Consider the following 24,251-nt stretch of genomic DNA (forward strand, 5'->3'; position numbering starts at 1 on the left):
AACGTCAGCAAAGGAAGTATTATTGCAATTAGCAAGAAACAAGGAGTTAATAAAGCAGAGGTAAAGCAGGACCATGATGTAAGCATGCACAGTAGTAAAACAGCAGATACACTGAAATGACCAGACATCGAGGGTGTACACATTTAAAAAAAACAAAAAATAAAAAAAGTCAAGAGATGCTTTACCTGACAATAAAGTCAAACTCGGACCCTGCAAGCATTAACACTCCAAGCAGAGTAGACACAGCTCCATCCAATACTGGTGCAAACATGTGCTCCAATGCAAGGACAGCCCTGCGGTTCTTGTCTCCTATGGCGGTTAAAAATGCCTATAAAAAATAAACTCCATGTCATCATTTCTTTGTACACAGTCTTTAAAAACTCTCAGCCTTTCCCAAAGCACGCACGTTTCCTCCCCCTGCCCCAGCTAATTACTCCAATTTACAGTTTATTAAAATATCTTTGTGGCTGCCTAGAGTTCAAGACAAGGTCTGATTCTTCAGTCATTGTATACAGCTGCTACTGAAGTCATGGGAGTGGAGTGAGGATTGATTGCAGGGTCAGGGCCACAGCAATAATTTTCTGAAACAACCCCCACCCCACCTCATAAGGATTTTCGTTTGTTGCTCTGTTTGCCTGTTCCCACCCACAAAGGATTCGTTTAATTTTGAAAGAACTTCTCATGTAAAAATTATAAGACTACTCTTGAAGTTCTTACCTGGGCAAAACTCCCATTGATGTCATGGGAATTCTGTGGTAGCAGGGACCACATGACTTGAATTATTATTTTTTGTGGACTTGGACGTGATCCTGCAACCTTTACTCACATGCATAGTCATACTGAGTTCAGCATCCTATTAATGGGCTGTATCTTTCTGACTCTTTTTAAGCAGAATTCTCCACTGATGTCAGTGGATCTCTCCATGTGGGCACAGGACCCCATGCTAGCAGAGCTTTATGCACAATCAGCCCCTAACTAAATGAGATGAGCAGGATTTGACCCAAAGTATCCAGTGGGTCTTCTCATATATACAAGCACTGCAGGACTGTGCTCTTCTTATTCTCTATATTTATGCTCCATTTTATGCAAATATATTTACAATTTTTACTACTTCAAAACCAAACAACTATAAATCTGTCTCAGGGTTTTATCCTGCCACTCATCCCTATAGTATCTGAGCACTGATGTAATTTATAGAGAATCTATCCTCCTCCCCATGACTCCTGAGTAAGCAACTCACAGCATATAACATAGTTCAGTACTCAAGATTTATAAGAATAACAGTGAACCATGGAAAACTAATGTATCCAGGGTTAGCATATTTTATATATACATGCTCAGTTATGGATAACAAATGGATTTCCATATACAGCACAGGATATGAGCCGATGTGTACTGGACGACTCACATGAGTCAGGGCTGTGGGATCAGACCCATAACATAGTAACAAAATATATGCACTGCACATGGATAGGTGTGTATTTAAAGAATACATAATACAATGAGTGTAGTGTTGATGCAGAATTTATTTGGAGGAATTTAAAAAAAATGAGGTCACAGCTCACAATTGGCAGAGAAAAACTGAGCCACGAGTGGATTGTGAATTTGTCTTAAACAACTACAATTAAATCTTGTATCAATACTATAAGCATTGCATATTTTGTTTATACAACACTGGTGGGGTTATTTATATTCTGTTAGTTCTATGAATGCATTGGCCAGCAGTGCTGCTATAGTTTAACATCTATTAGGTGCTTTCATTGTAAAACCCATTTTTGAAGGGTTTTATTTCCAATGTCAGTCTAGGGGAAAAAAGTGGTTTTAAGTTTGCTGGGGACTGAAACTTTACCCACATGTGATTTTATTTAGGTAAAAATGTGACATAAATTAGTTTGGTTTCTCTCTCCACTTAGAACTGACAGCCAAGCATTTCATAATTTTGTGTTCCAATTTTTATTTATTTATTTATTTATTTCAAATTTGTCATTTGTTTCCCCACAACATGCACCAGATCTCTGAAACATTCACCATCCCACCACAAGCCTTAGCAGGCTGCTTTATCTCAACAAGCCTAAATATGCTTCCAGCTGCCTGTCCCTTTTTCCTCATATTACCCCTCCATTCACAAGGACCTCTTAAATCTACTCCCTCCACTTAAAACTGAGGGCACCCCACAGTTCACTGCCATTGTGCACCTCAGCCTGCTGCACCCTTATCATGCTTCTGAGTTTCCAAAACTCAAAATTACCCTCTAGTCCCTGCTGCCTTCTCACTCCCCCAGCAATGCCCTCAGCAGTTTGCATCACCCCAACCCAAGGTTTTCTTCTGTAGTTGTGGACCACATCTAATCCTCATCTTCTCTCTCTCCAGTCTACTTCTCTTCCCCATCCCATTCTTTGAGCCTTCTGGATTCTGATGGTACTTATGAAAAACAAAAATATTAATGAATAGATATTACCCTTCCTACAATAATTAAACTGGCCTGTCCAGACTGATTCCTTTCTATTCTCTACAGTATTGTTTCACTCCATATGGATGGCGATTCTTAAATAATCTTCTCCTGAAAAATGTATGGGAATACATGTGCTAAGTGTGTGAAGAGTCCTCTCTGTATGTAACATTGGGAGTTGTGAAAACCAACCACTGTTAAGAACGTGTGGGCCTAAAAAAAAATCATCAGACACTGGGAATTAATTTAAATCACATGTAATTTTGGATTAAGTAGCATATAAACTTTTTAAATCCCACATTTTCCAAATTCTAAGAAAAAAAATCTCTCATGCTATTTTCAGCATTTCAATTTGCAAACAAGTTGTTTAATCAAAAGCTAGGGGTGTGTGCTCAGAAAATAAGGCTTAAAATGGAAGTCTACATGCAACTCTAACAATAGAAATATCAACATTTCCATAACAAACCAAAATTTTCAAACTTGAACACCAAAAATTAGGCTTTATTCCATATTTGGACACCTACATAAATGGCCTGAATTTCAATGGTGCCAGCTCTCATTGGCTTAAATGGGAGCTGCAGTTGCTTAGCACTTCAGAACATCAGGCCACTAGTTTATGTGCCTAAATTTAGGAACCCAATTTGAAAATGTTTCCAACTGTGTTTATACATTCTCTCTCTCTCTGTTTTTTCTGCATTACTCTTCAGTCAATCAATGGGAATTCTGCTTACCTATGGACTGCAGGACTGGGACCATTACTAACAACTAATATGTTCTGAAAGAAAGAGACCTAATGGGAGATTTCAAAGGCAAGCGCTAAAGTACAATTGAATATTTATGGGAATGGATGCCTAACTACCATTTGTGCCTACGAAAATCTCCCCCAAAGTATTAAATTTGCCATAATAGGCAGCAACTAGACACAACAGGAAGTGTATAGTTATGTACTGTTACAAGGTCCTCTGCAGCACGTAGGGACAAAAGAAAGGTCCAAGATAGTGGTAGTGTCTGAGCGGACACTTAGAGTGTGAAGGTCTTAATAGACCTTAACAGTTCTGCTTAATACAGATATTGATACGGATCATAGAAATACCTACCACATATTAATTGGAGACCAGTCAAGTCATATTTAAAAGCATGTAAGAGTGCATTGTTGAATCCAGTCTTATTTCATGCATCATTGACTTAACAGATGGTAAGTATTCTTTCAAATCAATTATGGTCTATCAGGCAACAATCTAACTGGCACACTAACCCTTGAGCAGTGTTTGAGCTTGGTTGTCTGTTGAGAATCAGATCACTCATTTGGATGCCTAAGTATGGATTTAGGAGCCTAACTTCAGGGTCCCTTTTTTAAAAATCTTGGAGCGATTTTCAAAATACTTTAAAAATGCTGCCTAATTTTACATACCAAAGCAACATGAACAGTGAATTCCACTCCTATGCCAACAGAAGCAATCAGGATGACCACAGGCACTGCACTCAGCTTTATTCCAATTAGACCCATCATGCCAAACAGCTCCACGGTCATCAGAGCCAGCACCAGCACCTAAATGATTTCAAACAGCTGTTAGTAACTTCTTATACTCTATATAAATGAAGAAAAGGACTTTCAAAACAATGTGGGACTAGTAAATGCAACCCACACAGCACTCTTTCTCTCACCTTCCAAAGGCAAGCTATTTTTCCTTATTTCATTGAATTCAATGGCAATGACCTGAAAAGAGTCAGTTTAAATTATTCCCCCGGGATCCAGTGGGCAGAGCAAACATCAATTTTCTATTGGTTACCTCTTGTCAATACCATCTAAAACATAATTTAGTATTCCTCCCTATCCCCATCCATCAGAATATAACTTTTCTGTTTTTTAACCTATTTCCCCAACAATATTATCAAAAATTAAAGGAAGGCAGACGTAGAAAAGCAACTTTTAAACAGCTGGTTTGGGTTCTTTCTGCAGAATTCATGGAGTAAGTGAAGATGACTCAAGGGCAGATTTAAATCCCGGAAGAAAGTGAATGCCATAATCAGCTGATGAGTGTCAGGTTACAGAGAGTCTCTTGGCTTTGAAGAAACTTAGAGGGATTGGCCTGGACAAAGCAAACAGTTAAATCTAAGGGAAAGCTTTTATTTTCTTTCATCTATCTGGTAAAAAAAAAATGTAGAGAGGTGGGGGGAAATCTGTGGAGTAGACTTAAAAGTTTCTGGAGCCAACAAAAAAAAATACACATTTTTAAAAGAGATGGAGGACTCTAAAATAAACCCCCTTTCCCAAGAAAAATGTAAGTACTACAATAAATGATTTTATAAGCTAATGAATCATGAATGATAACATAAATTGTTTGATTGAGTGCTATGAAAAATATTCTAGACTAAACATTTACCTTTTAACATACCTGTTGCACAAATGTACAGTACAAAAACTAGTGACTGCTCTGTGCTTTTCTACTTCTGGCATTTTATAAGCTATACAATAGTTTATGGAATTTAAACACAGGAACATCATAATTCAATTTAACATGAATGTTTATTACAAGGAATTCATGGAGTATTCTGTATCATTTATAATTTTACTGCTCTTTCTCCTTAAAGACATACTTACACTCCTTTTTCAGTGTGTATTGTACAACCGTTCACCTATCCATACTTCCTTCTTATCCTTCTAAGATTCACATCCAGAAGTTAGTACAGTAATTTACTGTTTATGGGCAAGATGTAGAAATAAGAAACTGCCATGAAAAATAATTTTGTTTGATTTAAAAAAACTTGGGGGTGTGGGGAATGTAGAATTCTTTTTAATAGCTACTTAAAAATTCCAATTTTCCTCCATGCTTCATTTTTCATGTTCATGAGGATCTGAGCAGGGGCAAAAGTTTAGTTATGTTTATAAGCTTTAAAGCTACCAGAGTGTGGTCAAAAGATTAAGGTTATTAAGGGTTATACCTTTACCATGAACCCTACCCCCTCAAGTTGAATAAATATATCATGAATGATGCAATATACATACTCCACCAGAGGCCCAGACATAAACAAACCCTTTCTGACTGCAGCAAGAGCTAGGCTGAAAGGAATTTGCCTTTAACAAAGAACCTTATAATAAACTTACAATGATCCCAGCCGTCCAGGGGTTCAGGAGAAAGAGGGCACACACCAGAAATGTGCAAGCCAGAACCACGCTAATAGACAAGAGAAGCCAGTGACGAAGCCCAATGTACTGTTCCCAAAAAAGAAATGGGTATCCATTTGGGTAGCTGGGGACCCCAAGGCTGCTGTAGTTGTTACAGATCGCTCTCACTTTCTCAATAGCTTCCACAAAGTCAGCAGTTTCACGCAATCCATTGAGGTAGAAAGGAAACTGAGCATATTCAATGGGCTCAGCTGCTGGAACTAAGAGAAAGATGATAACGTTTAAATACAGATTGTAAAGGAAGAAAAAACAATGTGCAGAGAAATAAATATGATTAAAGCACTTTGTTTTCTGTGGAAAAGTGTTAAATTTGAGTCACAATTAATTACTTTGTTTAAACTCCAGAACTTCTGTGGCTACTTTAAAAACTCTAATCACAACAGATGACTATATTTCACACCTTGCAGTGTAATTCAATTATTACACTGCACATCATACTTAAGACCAGCTTGATGATATTACTTAATGTAAATGGGTATCTAATACTATATATATGAATTACTGTGGCACCTATCACTTTATTATCTGTCCATAGTATTCTGTATGTAATGTAAAATAAACAAAAGGGCAACCTTCTCAAACACTTCTCCCTATATTTTAAATATTTTGTTTGAAAAAAAATTAGTTTCAGATAAAACTGTTACTCCCGTTTTATGCTGGTGTAACTCCTGTGAAGTCAGCATATCTTTATCTAAAATCAGTGGAATTAAACTGGTTCTAAACTAGATTTATGCAGTGGTGAATCAGGCCTTTCTATTTTGTAATTCTTCAGTTGTCTATTTTAAAAGCCACTATCCATACAAAAAAAAAAAAAAAAAAAAGTTAAAAAAAACCCTCAACAGTAATGGTTTATTGAGGAAATACATAACATTTTATCCTGTAATGATCTGACAAACTTAAATTTTCCATGCTTCTTTTTGAATGTAACGCTAAGTCTACTGTAATACCAAAAGAAAAAAAAGAGTCTTCCACAACAAGCATTTAGTTACTGCCGCTGTGTGTTCCAGACCCTGCAGGGTCATTCAGTTGACTTGCTAAACATGATTTGCCCTATTATAATCTCAACTATAAATTTTCATTAAGACAAGACTTGGCTGACTGCCACAAAGCTCTAGGGTTCGGATACAGTGAAGCACAACTTGCTTGTTATCCAATCGCATTTCCAAGAGAACCAATCCTCTCCTTCCCCTTCCATCCCTCAGTAACCAACTAGCAATCCATCCAATAAATCCAGTGTAAAAGCAAAGAAAATCAACTCGTGATTACCATTCATAATGTAAAAAGGTGAATGGGGGCAGGTGGAAAAGAAGGATGACACTCTCTTACACTGACTTCTCCCCTACCCAAACAGCTCTAGCCCAATACAGGTATGAATGACCTAACTTGCCAAAAATTTCTTCCACACTAGGGTGACAAATTTAGGATAAACATGATATAATTTTCAATGACGAAACTCTGGAATGGCAAAGGCAGAATGTTATGCACTCTGAAGGTTTCCCTTGCATACAAAATTAACAAGCAGCGTTAAAAAGAAATGTCTAATGCAAGTTTTAGAGCTTAGATATAAACTATTATACAACTAATTATTCAACATGATAAAGTCCTGCAGTGGTACCACATTATACTATATTACACAACTGCATCTGTCTCCCAAGGTTTTAAAGTAACACAATATATTGTTCTGTTTATGCTTCTGAGACCTGTACAGTGTCAAGTAACTGGAGAGTTACTGGGCCTTTATGGAAGGGGTGAGGCACTTATATAAACTATAAGACATTAAGATTAAACGTTACTTACTTCTCAGCCTTGTTTCTGGCATATAGTCTGCTTTGTCATGGACCCATTCTGGACGGTGAGGCCGGATGTTGGCTTGAGAGGCAGCGTAGGCCACGGGGTCATTGCTAACCCAGGCTGTCAGGTAGATGTAGAAAGCATTTGGGTTAATGATTCCATCTGCATCCACCAGACGCTGTTTAGTCAACTGCAAAATGGGAAGATTAGAAGCCTTTCAGAAAGGGGTTTTGCTTTCAGAGTTCTTGCTGCAAAGCTTTAAACAAAAAGACTGGAATATGCAACACACATACAGAATCATTTTTTGTGTGTGTGACTTCACATTAAGTGACTAAACAGACTATTGTTTGAGAGTGAGCAAATAACTAAATATCTGTACTGAATTTTAGAAAAGTGTTTTGTTTTATTTTGTGAAAAGCATATAATATTTATTATAAACATTAAACCAGCAGATGGTTCCAGAATAGACTGAACCAATTAAATCTGAATTCTAAGAGACTGTCTACAGCCAAGGGGGAAAAATGACCAAGTTGGAGAAACATATTTAAAGGAGGGGGAAAAAAAAAATCTGGCAAGAGTCCCTATACACGTCTGTGTGCAGTTAACCTCTGTTGTTAACACTGAAGGAAATGCCACCCAGTAAATGGAGGAGAGCTATAAAAATAAAACAACATCTGTATAAATTTTGCTAACACTTGCCTCCTATGACCTATGTATTCAGAAAATGCCAAGCGCCAAGAAAGTAGACGAGTGCACTGTGCGGCTTGGGTCATTGTGGGCAAATGTATTTGTGGGGTAAACAGCAGTGGTGTATTTCCAGGGTTTTGTAGCCAAATATTACCCAGCCAGAGGATGTCTTGGATGAAAAACATTATGATTTTTTTGTTTTGTTTAGTTTATTTTAAATTCTGGCCTGGCTCCAGTTTCAGGTCTTTTTAATGAAATGAAAAACAACAGTGACAGCAGTTTAAAAAAAAAAAAGCTGGATTCCAAAGATCTGGATTCAATTAATCCACAGGATATGCAACAACTATATGTCTTCAAGCTGTCTTTGGAATTGCACAGTACAGCTCACAGCCCCTGTGGGTGCACCACACTTTTCTCCCTCCCAGGCACAGGAAATTATATCAGCAGCTATGGTCCAATCACATTTGTTCCATGATGTACCTGGTACATACTACCAAACAAAACTACTTGGGCATCTCACTTAAGTTTCCTCTTCAACTCCCCTCTTTTGCTTAATTCCTAACTCAAACTCCTGTCCGACTTGACAGCATGCTGCATGTTGCTGTAAAGCACTGTGTTTTATACACCATAGTAACTTTGAACAATGTACTCCGTAAATCTGTCACCTTTAATGCCAACAAAAAAAGAAAGACAATAAACAGAGCTGCCGGGAAGATCATTATTAGAGTGGCTATTATTTGCCTGAAAGTACAGAAAGTCAGCTATAGTTCTGAGAGAAGAGAACCTAGGCTACTACTGTATTTTTTTCTGAACCGCCTTTTAAAAGTCTAATTTTAATATAATCAAACAGTCAAAAACACCGGGCTTTGTCTTCCAAATGTGATCATAATAAAAATCTGCAAATACAACTGTATGCTATTATGTACCATATAAAAAGGAGCTCTGTTATGTTCAGGTTGCTTAATGAACTGACAGTCTCAATTCTAGTACTGCCTTTACATTTAGGGTACATCTGCATTTGAGCTGGGAGGTGTAATTTCCAGATCACGTAGACATATCCATGCTATCTCTGCTCAAGCTAGTGCACTAAAAATTGCAGTGTATCCAAGGTAGTACAGACAGCAGCTTGGGTTAGCCACCCAAATATGTACCCAGGGAGTCAGAGTGGTACATATTTGGGTCATAGGCGTGCACACAGGGAGTGCTGGGTGTGCCCGGGCACACCCTAATGCAGGGGTGGGCAAATGCCCCCCCCCCCTTCCAGGCGCGGCAAGCCGCGGGGTCTGCGCTTCCCGGCCGGAGCGCCCGGCCGAGTGCAGCAAGCTGCCGGCCCCTCCCCCGCCTTTCTCCCTCCCCATGAGTCCTGCTGCCCCGCGTGCAGTGCTCTGGGGCCGTACGCTCCCACGGGGCAGCGTTTGGCTCTGCGGGAAGGCAGACACCCTCCCCCCTCCCCTGGAGCCCTGCCGCTGCGTGCAGCGCTCTGGGGACCGGAGTTGCACGCTCCTGTGGGTCAGCGTTTGGCTCCGCAGGGAGGCTAGGAGCCTCATCTCATGCCATGGTAAGGAGTCCAGGGCCAGGGGGGTTGGATAAGAGGTGGGGGGAGTCAGGGGACAGGGAGCAGGGTTGGTTGATGGGGGTGGGATCCTGGGCAGGGGTGTTAGGGGCGGGGGGTCTCTGGAGGGGGAAATCAGGGAGCAGGGGGGGTTAGATGGAGCATGGGAGTCCCGGGGTCTGTCAGGGGGTGGGGGGTAGATAGGGGTCAGGGGACAGGGAGCAAGGAGGGTCCTGGGGGGCAGTTGGGGGGGGGCTCTGGTGGGGGTGGTCAGGGGACAAGGAGCTGGGGGGGATTGGATGAGTTGGGAGTTCTGGGTGGGGGCTGTCAGGAGGCAGGGGTGTGGAGAGGGGTTGGGGGAGGCAGGGAGCAGAGGGGGTTGGATGGGTTAGGAGTTCTGGGAGTCCTGTCAGGGGGCGGGGAGCGGTTGGATAGGCGTGGGAGTGGATAAGGGTCGGGGCAGTCAGGGGACAGGGAGGGGGTAGACTCTTAGGGGGGCAGTCAGGGGACAAGGAGCAGGGAGGCTTAGATAGGGGGTGGGGTCCTGGGGGGCAGTTAGGGGCAGGGGTCCCAGTAGGGGGTAGTCAGGGGACAAGGAGCGGGGGGGTTGGGGGTTCTGAGGGTGGTAGTCAGGGGGCAGGAAGTAGGAGGGAGTGGATGGGGCAGGGCTAGGGCGGGGCTCCCTGGGTGCACACCCTAATGAAATGGGCTGCGCATGCCTATGATTTGGGTGACTAGCCCAGGCTCCTGCCCGCACTACTTTCTATTTTTAGCATGCTGGCTTGAGTACAGCTAGCGTGGGTATGTCTATGTGAGCTGGGAATCACACTTGCCAGCTCAAATGTCGATGTACCATTAACTCATGATAGTGCAGGAGTACTATCGTTGGGATAGTCAATTTTGGTTGGATGTATTCCTGGAGGTTTTATCACATGACATAATCTTTAATTAAAGATTACTCTTTAATTCCTGGAGACTTCCGGACAATCCTGGAGGGTTGGCAGCCCTCACTATAGTATATTATGGCTCCAATACCCTTTCACCCACCCTTCCTAAAAAATGTCTCTTAAAAATGTGCCTTTCCATTCAAATTGTTGGGAGCAAACTGAGTAGTTGGGAATCTACATTTTAAGATTTCTATTCCCCGGTCAAAAAAATAAAATAGAGGACGACCGTATATGACTGATTCTTCACATACTTTGGTGTAAATCAGGTGCAATTCCACTCAAGTCAATGGAGTTCAATCTGATGTAAAATTGGGGAAGAATCAGGCCACGCAAAGCTCAATCCTGCCTTCATATACAAGGATGCAGCTCCTATTGTGTTCAATGGGAACTGAGCTCATGCATTTAAGAGCAGAACTGGGCTCAAAAAATATTAAGTATGCACCACCTAGTATTTCATAAAGATAGACATTTGTGACAGTTGCTTCTGAATATTACAGAATGCAGGCTCGATCCTGCCGTCTTACTCTCATGAGTAATCCCACTGAAGCAAGTGACACTATTCATGTGTGTGAGAACTGCAGGATCAGCTTTATAAACTCAAAAGATACTAAAAAAAACCAACTAAGTATTCCCCATTTCTTCTACAACTCCCACTAGTTTGTGCATTTCCACATGAACAGGTATGGTCACACTGACGTACGGACGGTACCTGACTGATGTCGATGGGCTTGTCGCGGTTGCCTGTTTGCACCAGAAGTTTGTAGGCCAGAACAGCATCATCAGATCCATTTTTATAGTTGTTGTATGTGATTTTCCCAGTTTCCCAGTCGCTGTCAAATGCATCTTGAAGACCTACGGCGAGTTGGGAAAGGGGTGGGGAAGATTAAACATGCCGATAAGAAACCACCCTTTAAACAAATTACAGTTGGGAGAAACAAAAGTAATTACTCTTTTTACATATATATCTATTTTGGGCCAGCCTGTAGCTTTCCTAATGAAGCTTCAGGGTGAGGTAAACCCATCCCCAGTCTCATGCTCACAGTGTGGCTGTGTTAGGGCTCTCCCCACATTATGGCTGGAGTGCAGATGCACAGAGTCCAAGCTAAGGTCCGCTACGATCCCTCACCCTCCGTGAAGGGGGTGGCAAGGAGGAGGAGCCTTGGCTTTTGGAGCTGGCTAGCAGAGCTGAGCTAGTGAGAGAATGGGTAAGTAACCTGCACTCAAAACAGAGCTGCAGTAACCCACTGCTCCCAGGAGTCAGTGGGAAGCAGGGAAGGGATTATGACTTGGGGTCACAATTCCTTCTCCTGGTGGCATAGTTCCACATTGCCCCATTCATACGGCTAGGAGTTAGGTGACAACCTAGCACTCTGTAAACCAAAAGAAGAGGATTCACAGAAGTCTTTATTAATAAACTACAGTTGTGCAATGCTAATATTTTTTTTAAAATGTGTATCTCCACTCTTTGCAACCCCTGCCCCCACACATTACTGAAATCTCACCCGACGCTGAATGGCACCAAAACAGAAACTCCATTTACTACCATGGAGTTAAATCAGGAAGGAATTTAATCCATTATCTAAAAAGAAACACACTCCCTATACTGCTCTCCCCCCACCCCACGCCTTCATGAGATGCTGGCGAAGCACATTAGCACTCTCATTAACTGTCTTATGCTACTGCAGAGCGCTAAAGCAATAAGTTCTAGGATATAACCAGAAATTCCACTGCAAGGGGGAAAATAAAACCACACTCAAACTTTCAACTTCAAACAACAACTCAGCTGCTTCTTGAGCACAGCGTGAGTGAACACGATTTTGTCAATTTGTTCCATCTGTTCAACTTGTGTAGCTAATACAAGTCATGGGATCTGCTGCCAGCACGTGTAAAGATCACAGCCAACACCTATTCACTCTCAACTGTTATTTTCCTCTTTGCCACCCTTTCAGGGTGGGGAGGGGGGAGAGGAAAGGGGGAATACCTCACAGCACAAATTTGGATCAGATTTAGAACAGGAAGCCACAATCCAATGCAAGGAGGCTCTTTGAAAACAGATGACAAACCGCATGTCCTGAGAAGGGAAGGAAAAGCAGAGGGGCAAAAAAAAAAAAAGCACCGACCCACCTCACAGCTGCCCTGAGAGGTTGTAATCAAAACCATCATTACAGAACTGATAGGTTAGCTACAGCTGTAAAGAGATAAGAGTATTGGAAGAGAAAACATGACCTAAATGACACACAGCCTTAGGGCTTGAGTGCTCATTCTCCTTTACAAGTGCTTACCCCTCCCCCTGGAAAGTTGCCTCCCATGCAGACATCCATAATCATACTCCCCTCTTCCCCCACTAAAGCCAACAGGTTCAGAACAAAGCAATAAAGCAAGCCTTCTAAACCCAGCTCAGACAGTACTCCAGCCCCTTGCCCAGAACAAAAGGAGACCATTTAACACCAGATACTCTAACATCATCTAAGTAACTCCAAAGCATGCAATATGAAAGGTCTGCTTGTTGGGCACTCGCAGTGGGCAAGATATAACTTAGGAAGTGGAAAAATACAAATCTCTCCTTCCTGAATACAGGTTTATTCCATTAAAACTTCCAGTGAAATGGTTATAAGCACCGGTTGTGTTATCAGAATAGTAATGTAAAAGAGCATGTTGGAAGTTAAAGGAGGGTTGTTCAAGAAGAACGTGGGAGAGGAGGAGAGACCACCAAAGAAAAGACTGACTTGTAAGTTACGATAAACATAACTGTCCTTGGTAAAGTGAGCACAAGATGTTATGCTAAACAGACAATATTTGGGGCCAGAGTTTTCAGATTAATAAATGCTTCATACAAAGGGGACAACTAGATACACAAATAACCAGAATTATCCATTTGCATTCAAAATTATTCAACTTGTGCTTTTTGTGATTTTACATAACTAACATGCATGAAAATCTGGTCTTTTCCCCCTCCCTTTATACTTAAAAAAAAAAAAAATGGATCTTCGCCACAAACTCCAAATCCATTTTGAATATTTTATGACTTAGATGGCTTATTCCCTTTATGTTTTTACTGGAATAGACACAAGTACCAGCACCAGTTTCTTATTACTGAACCAATACATTGCAGAGATCTAGAGATGTCAGAAAGAGTACCTAAGAAATCCTCTTTAGGTGTGTATAACTTCTTAATGATTTCAAAATCGCTAAAACTTACAGACCACCAAAATTACCGTGACACTTTTAAATAAATAAATAAATAAAGTTGTGAATTCAAAGGAAAATATCTTCAGTATGAGCAGGTCATACCAACATTTAAGCTACACATTAAAAGTACAACCAAAAAACTAGTATGTTTTAAAAATAATTGTGATTAGTAAAATCTTTCGGAACAGAAAGATAAAGCAACTTGATGGTGCCTTCCTTTGGAAAAGCTATACAAATGAAGGCAATTTTTAAAATGGTATATGCAGGAACACAGGAACATAACATTTGTCACATGAAGCAGTGACCTATGCTTGATGCTTCACACAAGGAAGGTGAACCCCCTCCCTCCAGAGTGCATCTGGCCAATTTTGCCATACTGTACGTGAGATGTTGGGGATGAGGGAATGAATTCCTTCCTGACCCATGTGAAGAGCAGGCACTGTGAAGTACAGTGTATGATTACCCTTTGGAAAACAAGTGTAATTATAAGTCAACAGGGAATATAAATTACCTCATTTACATCCAGTCACTTATATATATACAAAGTTCACATTTCCAGTTCTAACTGAAATTATTAAAACGTTAATTCCTTTCATTGATATTTTCAGGTAAAAGAGAAAGCGCTTGCATTATTGAAAATCAAGGAGCAGGACAACGTTTTAAAAGATTTTGTGGAAGACTGAAGCCATATAACTCCACTGAAAATAAATCAGTGGGAGTCTTGTATGGCTAACGCCAAGCACAATACTTTGATAAAAAAAGGTGCTGTTCACATGCTATTGTTACCTACCAAATCCACCGTGCAAATATTTAGGTGCCTGAGGGCCATATTCAGCCTGCAATCTATGCATTGACTTCCTAGTGAAGTCAATGGGAATTATCACTGTAGTTCAAGCACATGAAATAGCCTTAGTTTGCCATTAGAAAGATCATATCATGTTCTCTAACATACAATCACATCATTCTGATACAATTCCACCGGCTCTCCATTAATTCCAGGATCCAATTTAAAACTGTCCCTCTTCCTTGTTTTTAAAAAGCTGCATGGACCTGTTCCAGCCAGCTTAACTGGCCTTTGCTCTCTTTTTACTTCCTTTCCATTCCACTCACTTAGTCTTGGATCTAGCTAGCACAATATAAGAATTAGGTATTATTATTATTACTATCTGCTCCTTCATATAATTGCATTAGTACAGGTGTGAAAGCTTTCTTTAGTATAGGTCTTAGATCCCTCTCCTTCATCAACACTCCATAATCTTAAAATATCTCCTCTCCTTTGCCTACACTGCTTAATGTTTTTCTCCTTCTATTTTAATCTACACAATATAGTTGTTTTATATTAGTTGTACAGTTCTTCCTTCTAAATGTTAAGTGATAGTCACATTTATTACCTAAAAAGAACAAGAGTTTATCAGGGCTGAGGTTTTTGTCAAATCATGGGTTTGGGGAGCCTGCTTATTCCCCCTAGTGGTTTTTGGGGGGGTTTTTGGTTAAATGTGTCATGCAAGTTACATCTATTATCTCAAAAGTGTGTGAGTTACACACACATTCACCTCCTCTAAAAAGCTATCTTATGATTGCAAGGGAACAACGGAATGGTGGATAATGTGGTGCGCAGGGCTTGCTCAGTTTTGGGGTGAGCTGTAGAGGTAGTGGCTATAAAAAAAGGAGGTGTGGCTTGGGTCAAATCCCTTGCTCAGTATTATCTTCCCAGCAGCAGAGTGAAAAAATGGAGCAAAACGAAAGCACTCTTGAACATGGAACCAGAGCAGTTATTGGTGCTGGTGTGCAGTCTTCGAGAAACTCGGAGTCCCTGTAGAATGCAGCTGTGATTACTGTAAGATTAATTTGTCATATAGATGGCAGATTCACAATAAGCTTATAGTGGAACCTTAAAGCATTGGGATATGGAGTGTGTGGTATTCTGGTGTAAATAAATGTGGAGAGACAGATTTGTCTCTGAAAGACTCAGGTACCTGTAATGGGCATGATGACTGATGACCTTACTGTGTCACTGAAAAACAAGCTGGGTTAGGTAATATCTTTTATTGGACCGACTCCTCTTGGTGAAAGAGACAAGCTTTCGAGCTACACACAGCTGTTCTTCAGACCTAGTGTTTATCACACAACACTGCCAGCAGCAATCCTGTCCTCTTTCCAGACTTACCACTAGCATTGCATGTTGAGCATCAGCACAAACTTGAAGACACAGAAATAATTTCTACAATAAACACTCTCCCCTCAAGCTAACTACTCATACCACATCTCTTTATTCTGTGTACAGGAAACTATTTGCATGTCTGTATCACTGCAAAACATGCAAAAAAAGGGGACACCCCACAACTTCCTGTATTTCTTTCTGTTGTTACCTACAAACTGCTTTATGTAAAAACACAGTAACAGAAACAAATCTCAGTTGAATACCAGCATATAACTGTACTTGGAAAAGTATATTAAAAACTATTGCCTTTTCTTCTCCTGCAACTAAATTTGCTTTTGAGCAAAATATTCCAAGCAAAACTTTCATTAAATTAATGTAACAGAAGACTGATGAATTTCAGACCTAAAAAACAAAACAAAACCAAAACTAAATCTCCTCTCAGTCTCAATATATATTAAATACAACAGGAAGCTTGATCATTTTTGGACTACATGCCACTTAGTGGGTTTACTTTCATCATGCTGCCCAACATATTCTCAGAAGGAAAAAACAAACAAATAAAAATACTAGAACTTTTATGCACATGTTTTCTAGAAACTATTGGCTACATTAGTAGTGTGTAAACAGTTATGGGAAAGTTTAGACTGTCTCCATAGGTCAGCACAATTTATTTTTCAATTGACTAATACTTCCTAAAAGACTTTCCAACATAAAGATGGGAGAGGGAGATGCATTTCTAGGCAGAATTTGATGACCCATAACTAAGAAATGTTAAATTTGCTGTAATGTTACTGTTTATTTTCAGTACTAAAGAATAAATTGTTTCAGAATGAATTACTATAATAATCCTACGCACTTGGCCCCGATCCAACAAAGCACTTAAGTAACATGCTTAACTTTAAGCATATGAATAGTCCCAACTGAAGCCAATTGGACTGCTCATGTTCTTGAAGTTAGGTCTGTGTTAAAAACACAGACACAAAAAGACACCAAACCCCTCTATTAGCCATACAGCAATTTTCTTACCTTGGAGCCAGTCTCGAAAGTAGTGCAACCACATTTTGGGAAGCTGCTTATTTTCCTCCAACAAAACATATGTAACATTGCTGAAACTTTTGTGAAGGTCATAAAGTAAGTGCTGGATGTTGGGGTAGTCTGCGTTCTGTGTCACTATATACATGTTGTAGAAGGAGAAGTACTTGAATTGTGCAGCAATAAAGTCATATTCTCGGGTTTCCCGTGGTACAATGTCTGTGAGATCCAGTCCATCTCTCACCCGGGTAGTACCGTAAAGACTGACACCAAGTAAACCCAGGAAAAGGAAAATAACCACTACCTGCAATAGAAAATGGAAATGCAGTAAGTCCCATGTTTCTAAAGAAAAGACACTGCTTAGGGCACATTAGAGAATTACTTTGAAATTTACTTTTTTAGTATCATGCTTTTAACCCCTACACATGATGCACCCTTTCTAATTCCTATTATAGTCAATGGGAGTTGGACCATGCTCTAGACATTTTAAAGGGAACAAAAGTTAGAAATCTATTTTTAACTTATTTTCACTGTTTACAAACTTATATTACAAATGCCAGTGTCTCCTTTCACTCAAAATCTGTGTAATAAAAATACTGTCACTGGACACATTAGTAAGTTGAAAGTCTTCAAGTCTGAAATTAGCTCTAAGATTTTAGAGCTCATTTAAGAATACATATTCCAAAATGAATCTCTGCCTGTTGGCAGTGTAATTTACCAAGCTCTAATGTGGTAACTCATATTGCTCCAAAATACAAAAGTCCTTTCCTCTTGGGCAAGGGAGAAATATGTATTTTTGTAAAATGGATGTGCATTTTGCAGGTTACCTTGGCTTTTGGTTTTAGCAGGAATGGAGCGTAATGCTTTTCGGCAAAAGATGAGAGCGTCCATTTAGTACAGGGTGGCTCAAGACAATGCATGTTCGAGTCTGAAAACTGGGAAAGCAAATCCCTTGTCGAGCTTGTGCTTTCTGGGCTCTGGCAGCTGAGGTTATCCTGTGTCACTGTGACTGGCTGCACAGATATTTCTGAGCGGGGCTCTGCTGTAGTGTAGTACACCTGGGTATGAGGGTCATATTCTGTGCGCAGCTGCACTGTAGATTGCATTGTAATCTGAGTTTCATGTGCAAAACTGTGACTGCTGTAGGGTGGTGGAGGGCTGTAGCGAGTGTTATCATTATCTGCATATGCTTGAGGCTCAATCTGAATCACTCTGCTAGTACATGGACTGAAAGAGAAGAGACAAACATTCATATACATTTTCATTTTCATCAGACTAGACAGGGTAGTCTTTATGCATGTACAACTAATAATAGTTTTTTATACTTTAGTTATATATAATTTTTTGATGAAGATTTTGTTTTGCACTTTAAGGAAACATTTTGCTAAACATGGGTGAAGAGAAGGTGCCTACATAAATATATGTGTATCTCTTGTGCCTACATAAAACAAAAACCAGATACCAATGTTTGTATGAGGAAACTAGCATTTGTTCACACAAGCCAGTTAATTACACATGCAAATCAGGTAGCTAGGCATGTAGTTCCACAATTTGCATATACCAACATGGATTTGCAAAAAGAAGAACAGGAGTACTTGTGGCACCTTAGAGACTAACAAATTTATAGAGCATAAGCTTTCGTGGACTACAGCCCACTTCTTCGATATGCATCCGAAGAAGTGGGCTGTAGTCCACGAAAGCTTATGCTCTATAAATTTGTTAGTCTCTAAGGTGCCACAAGTACTCCTGTTCTTCTTTTTGCGGATACAGACTAACACGGCTGTTACTCTGAAACTTGTCAACATGGATTTGGGTTTGCATCTGTTGTAACTATAGTAAAGATTAAACTATTCAGAAGAGTAAAACGTAAATACACAATGAACTGAGTTCTCTTGTTAGAGCTATTAAAGGTTATAATTTCAAATCAATCAGCTGTTAAACATTTGGGCCTTCTCATTGGAAACAGTTTGAAAATACTTGCCATACGCTGATTGCATGTTGTAAAAAATGAAGTAAGCATAAGTGAAGATTAATTTCCAGAACAGGAGGGCAACATGATGAGACAAAATTACAGAAGTATTTTCTTCAAGCACTCAGTTTTAGAGTATCCTCTACAAAACATGGCAGCTATCTAGTTTACAAGGACAAAGATGGACCTCGCATAATCAAAGAAACTTTTTTTCTTTAAGTGTGGGGAAAAAATAAACATGGTATGAAGCATTGATAATAGAACAACAGTATCAGAAAATTTTCATTGAAATTACATAAATGCTACAAAAAGATTTTCAGAATGCTGCCTGCCAAAACAAATCAAAATTGCATTAGGTATGTATATGTTTAGGTAAGTAGATAAGCCCAGATCTTGATCTATGTTTTGTGCCGCTTAGATGGGGAAGTAAATAGCAGCTGTGGGTGCCTGGTACTTCTAAAAATCAAACTCAAAAATGGAGGACCCAAAATTAGTGAAAACTTTGGAAAGTTTTGGTCTAAGTCTAAGCTCTAAGTTTGGTCCCCAATGTCACACACTGAATCTATGGCAAAGCCAGGAACAGAACCTAAACTCTGGGTTCACAGTCCCTTGCTTCAACCACTCCCTGTACCTTGAAAACAAAGCTAGAGATGACATGGCACGTTCTCTCTTTTATAGAAAGGTTAAATTGTGTCTGGTCCTTAGTGGGTGTGCAAAAGGGAGAGGATGCAAGGTGCCTTCTCCTCTGCACAAACCAAATGCAATGGGAGGGGAACTGAAGTCAGTGCTTCAGACTAGCTCCCCCAGTGACCAGGGGCACTGAAAGCCATTGAACAAAAATGTATACCCTGTAAACGATGGAGGTTGTGCATTCAGTTGCTATTATTACTTCAAGCCAGGGGTGTTGATGTACCGCAGGAACCCCTAAGTTCCAGCATCCCTGCCAGTGACTCTAGCCTTTCCATGGGTTCTGCTCCATAAGCATTTGCCACAAAGCTGGCTCAGTGCACGCGGGAGGTAAGGAGGTGGGCAGAGTTCATGCTGCACCCATTTCCTGGATGGTGGAGCTGATGCTGCAGTCCGATCACTGAGGGCTTGTCTACACTATGAGAGTTACAGCGGCATAACTATGGTGCTGCAGCTGTTCCTCTGTCACCTCATAGTGTTAACTCTCACTGCAGCAATAGAAGGGATTCTTCCATTGCTGTAGCAACTCCACCTCCCTGAGTGACAGAAGCGAGGTTGATGGAAGAATGCTTCCGTTAACCTTGCCAAGCCTACAGCAAGGTTTTAGGTCGGCTCAGCTGTGGTGCTCAGGGATATGGATTTTGCACACCCATGAGTGCCATAGCTATGTCACCCTAAATTTTATATGTAGACCAGGCCTAATTCTGTCCAAGTCTGTCCTGCTGTGGCATGGTCCTCTTAGCACCTCTCCCAGCCCTACAAAGAGCTGTACCCTTAAGTCACTTCCCAATTCTAAACTTTTGGAAGATTTTTTTCCCGTAATGTTTAAAGGTTTCCATGTATAACAGTAATACTTATATAGAGCTGATGATAACTTTAAGTACAAGTGATGCCTTGGGGCCCTCACATTTTGGCCAGTCCCTGAGAGAAACACCCGAAGTGGAATTAACTCTTGCCCCACCCCAACCCGCCACCCTTCTACTTCAGCACATGGGCCTCTCTTTAGGATCCTATAAAAATAATAAAAACAGTGAACTAAACACTTGTGGATATTCTTAAAGCATGGGTCTGCTACAAACTTCTGGAAAGTTATGCTCCAAAGAGTAAAATGAGTGTGTGTGGCACAGTATGTATGGAACAGAGAGAGCACTGTTTATTGTTTTACATCTGCTCAGGCAGAAAACCAAGATAGCAAACATGCTTCACCTGTTAGCAATAAAATCATGCCGACAACATGCTACTATGGGCCTGATCCTGCAGTCCTGAAGCATGCAGAACTCCTGCTCACTGCAGTGGGAACTATTCACACAGAAGGGCTGCTGTCAGAGCCCCAAGTGTTAACCACAAGGAGATTGTTTGATACAAAGTAACACTCCCAGATAGCCTCACCTTGTAAAGCAGCAGAATATATCCAATCTCCTGTCCTCCCGACGGTAAAGGTCCATGCTTAGAATAGCAGGAAAAATTAGCAGAACCATGGCAAAGTTGAATACCACAACAACAGCAGCCTAGAAACCAAGTGGAGGTAAAGAGATGTCATCACTAAGCTTCATGCTTTTAGGACACAGGCTTAAAAAGCTTACAAACTCCTTTCAATTCCAACATGTCTATCCATTTGTCATGTTAGCTCATGAGTATATTCAGACTTTAGCCTGGGGGGCTGAGAGGGGTATTTTTACATTCCTATTTCATTGTGGTGAGTCAACTGTATTTAATTAAAGTCTGTAATATTAAATTTTATATTGTTCTTATGTACGTCCACCAAGACATGGTGATGGACATATTTTAAAACTGAAAAAATAAATACAATAAATTATATTTTTGCGAGAGAATTTGTATTATTGCCATTTTAATAATGCAGAAAGAAAAAAAAACAGCCTGGGGTTAAAACTGTAGCTATCAATTTGAAGGTTATGAAGTCATTTAGCTACCACTATAACATTACAGAATAGTGTTAAATCAATAATGGAAAAAGCTCTAATTAAACTTTAATGAAAATGCTAACTGTAGTAATGTACTACTCATTTGATGTAATTAGCTAAATTCCAGCTATAAAAAACAGAGTAATATTTCAGGATTATTTATAGAACTCCCCCACTCAAGTTTAATACAGTTTGATTAATGAGCCAACTTTATTAAAATAACTATTTAAAATGGAACAAGGATATTAAATGTTAATTTTAAAATGAAAATTTAAATTCAAATCTCAACTGTTCCCCTACGTATTACACATAAACACATAGGGTGTAGCACATATTATTATTATTTATTTGTTCTGTAGTAGTGTTCAGAAGATCTGCGATGGACCAGAACCCCATTTATTAGGTGCTGTCCAACACAGAACAAAAAGTTGGACCCTGCCCCAAAGAGCTGACAATCTACAATCATGAAATAAGTGACATGAACAATGGGATTTCTTTACCCGATTAGAGGGTAAAGAGTAAATTAAAATACACATCCAAAACCATTCTCTAAAACACATTAAATACTATGAACGACCACAAAAGATATCATGAATAATGGAAGGTCTGGGGGCGGGGATGGAAGAACAGCATGTAGAGAAAGAAGAAATTAACCCAGAAAACAAATCCTCATTTCAAACTCAAATGAGCAAAATGTTCAAAATTATTCTGAAAAAAAAAAAAAAATCAATAAGAAACAACATTAAACTCTTTGGGTATGGCCTAAGTTACCAACAACATATAAGAAGCATGTTACTCTACCGTGGCTCAATATGTGTGGCTCAATCTAAGGAAATGGCATAAATGGATGACATGTTCTTGCCTGCCTCCCCCATGTAACTTCTGAGTTGTATGCAATTTTGGCCCAAATTTTCAAAAATGGTCACTAACTGAATTTCGCGGGTTTTGAGTGCCCAAATTGCTACACCTTTGGCCTGATGATTTTCAGAAGGGTGAGGACTTAATACTCCAAAAGAAGTCAATGGGTGCTTCAGGTGCTCAGCACGTCTGAAAATCACACTCCATGTGTCTCAAAACTGGTAACCCAGAATCTTTGGCATTCAAAATTAATATCCAGTTTTGAAAATGTAGCCCGTATCATGTGGCCTTGGACAAAGCAATTTTGACTTTTTCTGCGCCTCCTCTGCAAAACCAGAGCAATAAACCTCCCAGTGGTGTTATGAGGATTAGTTAGTGCTTGCACAGTTCTCTCAAGTTATAAAGCACCAATTATTATTACAACTTTCTGAGAATGACAGAACCACTAGTGTAAACATTTTCTAGTTATATTAATCCTAAAATTGTAAATATACTGTACTTTAAAGCAGTTTATGCTTCTGCTCCTTTTTATATTAAGATCATTAACCTGATTAAAGCAAGATTTTCATACCACTGATCTGACTGGAGATGTAACTACTGATAGAGTTTCTTTAGCGTTAAAAAGGCTAGTTAGCATTTAACCAACACTTGAATCTTTCAGGGAAAAGATCCAAAGACCATTCCATGATTTATAAATACCCACACACAAAGGTATGTAAGGTCATAGCCAAGACTGCAAAATTAAGTGATTTCCTTTTGATCCTTTCTAGAATGGATTGAATCTGTCAGGAAAACAAACTGCTGCTTTAGCAGGGGAGGTATTTACTGAGCCTACTTTGCAGAAGTTTTTTTTTAATTATTATTATTCTGCGAAGTCAATCATGGTTGAAGTATCTATAAAGGATGAGTAATTAGTTCAGTTAAAGTAAGAGCTTCTGTCAACCTTCCTCCAAACTTTTTGAGATTTTGATAGATCAAGTCAAGCCCTGCTCCCAATTTCCCAATATAGTCCCTAATTTTTCCAGCATCCACAAAACCTTCTAACTGGGCTCCTAGCTTCAGACACCCTCCTCCTCTACACTTCCACATACAGCCCTTACCTTACTGGATTCCATTGTGGGTACCAATAACCCTTGGGTCCCAGTTGCCTTGGGGCTCTATAATTAAAATTGCATTGGGATTTGTACTTAAGCAGGATTAAAAGGATTCTGCTTCGTACTCTAATGAGTAAATTTAGTCTCCACATTAAACATAACTACTCTTCCTAGGACTACTGAATTCTCCATAATTTTGGTCACAGATATACTGACTTTGCCAAAGAAAACATTTTTAAAACAATCCTTTTGTGAAATTTCCTTCAGAGTCTCATAGTTTTATGGACTCCTCTAGCTGAAGTATCCCAGTCCTTACAACTCCAGACTTACTCACCCACTCACACAGAATGACATCTCAGGTATAAGATAGTTTTTAATTTTTAAAATGAAATACATCAAGAGTTGTTCTCCTTATCAATCTTAACTCATCAGCTCATCAAAGAGAAGCCAACGGAACTGATACAGCCTACCTCCCTGAATCTCCAGATCAGCTCCTAACACAGGGGTAGGCAACCTATGGCACGCGTGCCGAAGGCAGCACGTGAGCTGATTTTCAGTGACACTCACACTGCCCGGGTACTGGCCAATAGTCCGGGGGGGTGTCTCTGCATTTTAATTTCATTTTAAATGAAGCTTCTTAAACATTTTAAAAACCTTATTTACTTTACATACAACAATAGTTTCATTATATATTATAGACTTATAGAAAGAGACCTTCTAAAAATG

The 24,251-nt window shown here is 39.9% G+C and overlaps 1 protein-coding gene across 2 annotated transcripts in view; it reads right to left on the reverse strand.

Moving 5' to 3' along the window:
• PTCH1 (patched 1) overlaps positions 1 to 24,251 on the reverse strand; it is an 85,772-nt gene that overhangs the window by 9,286 nt on the left and 52,235 nt on the right. For both annotated transcript variants that reach the window (XM_054033149.1, XM_054033148.1), the window contains exons 13-20: positions 21,041 to 21,159; positions 17,823 to 18,222; positions 16,990 to 17,299; positions 11,323 to 11,465; positions 7,434 to 7,617; positions 5,556 to 5,836; positions 3,861 to 3,998; positions 186 to 328 (exon numbers count right to left, since the gene is read on the reverse strand). In XM_054033149.1, coding sequence (XP_053889124.1) covers positions 186 to 328; positions 3,861 to 3,998; positions 5,556 to 5,836; positions 7,434 to 7,617; positions 11,323 to 11,465; positions 16,990 to 17,299; positions 17,823 to 18,222; positions 21,041 to 21,159 — 1,718 coding nt within the window. The remainder of the gene's footprint in view (positions 1 to 185; positions 329 to 3,860; positions 3,999 to 5,555; positions 5,837 to 7,433; positions 7,618 to 11,322; positions 11,466 to 16,989; positions 17,300 to 17,822; positions 18,223 to 21,040; positions 21,160 to 24,251) is intronic.

The sequence above is a fragment of the Malaclemys terrapin genome, chromosome 6 (assembly GCF_027887155.1).
Source record: "Malaclemys terrapin pileata isolate rMalTer1 chromosome 6, rMalTer1.hap1, whole genome shotgun sequence".
NCBI classification, from domain to species: Eukaryota; Metazoa; Chordata; order Testudines; family Emydidae; genus Malaclemys; species Malaclemys terrapin.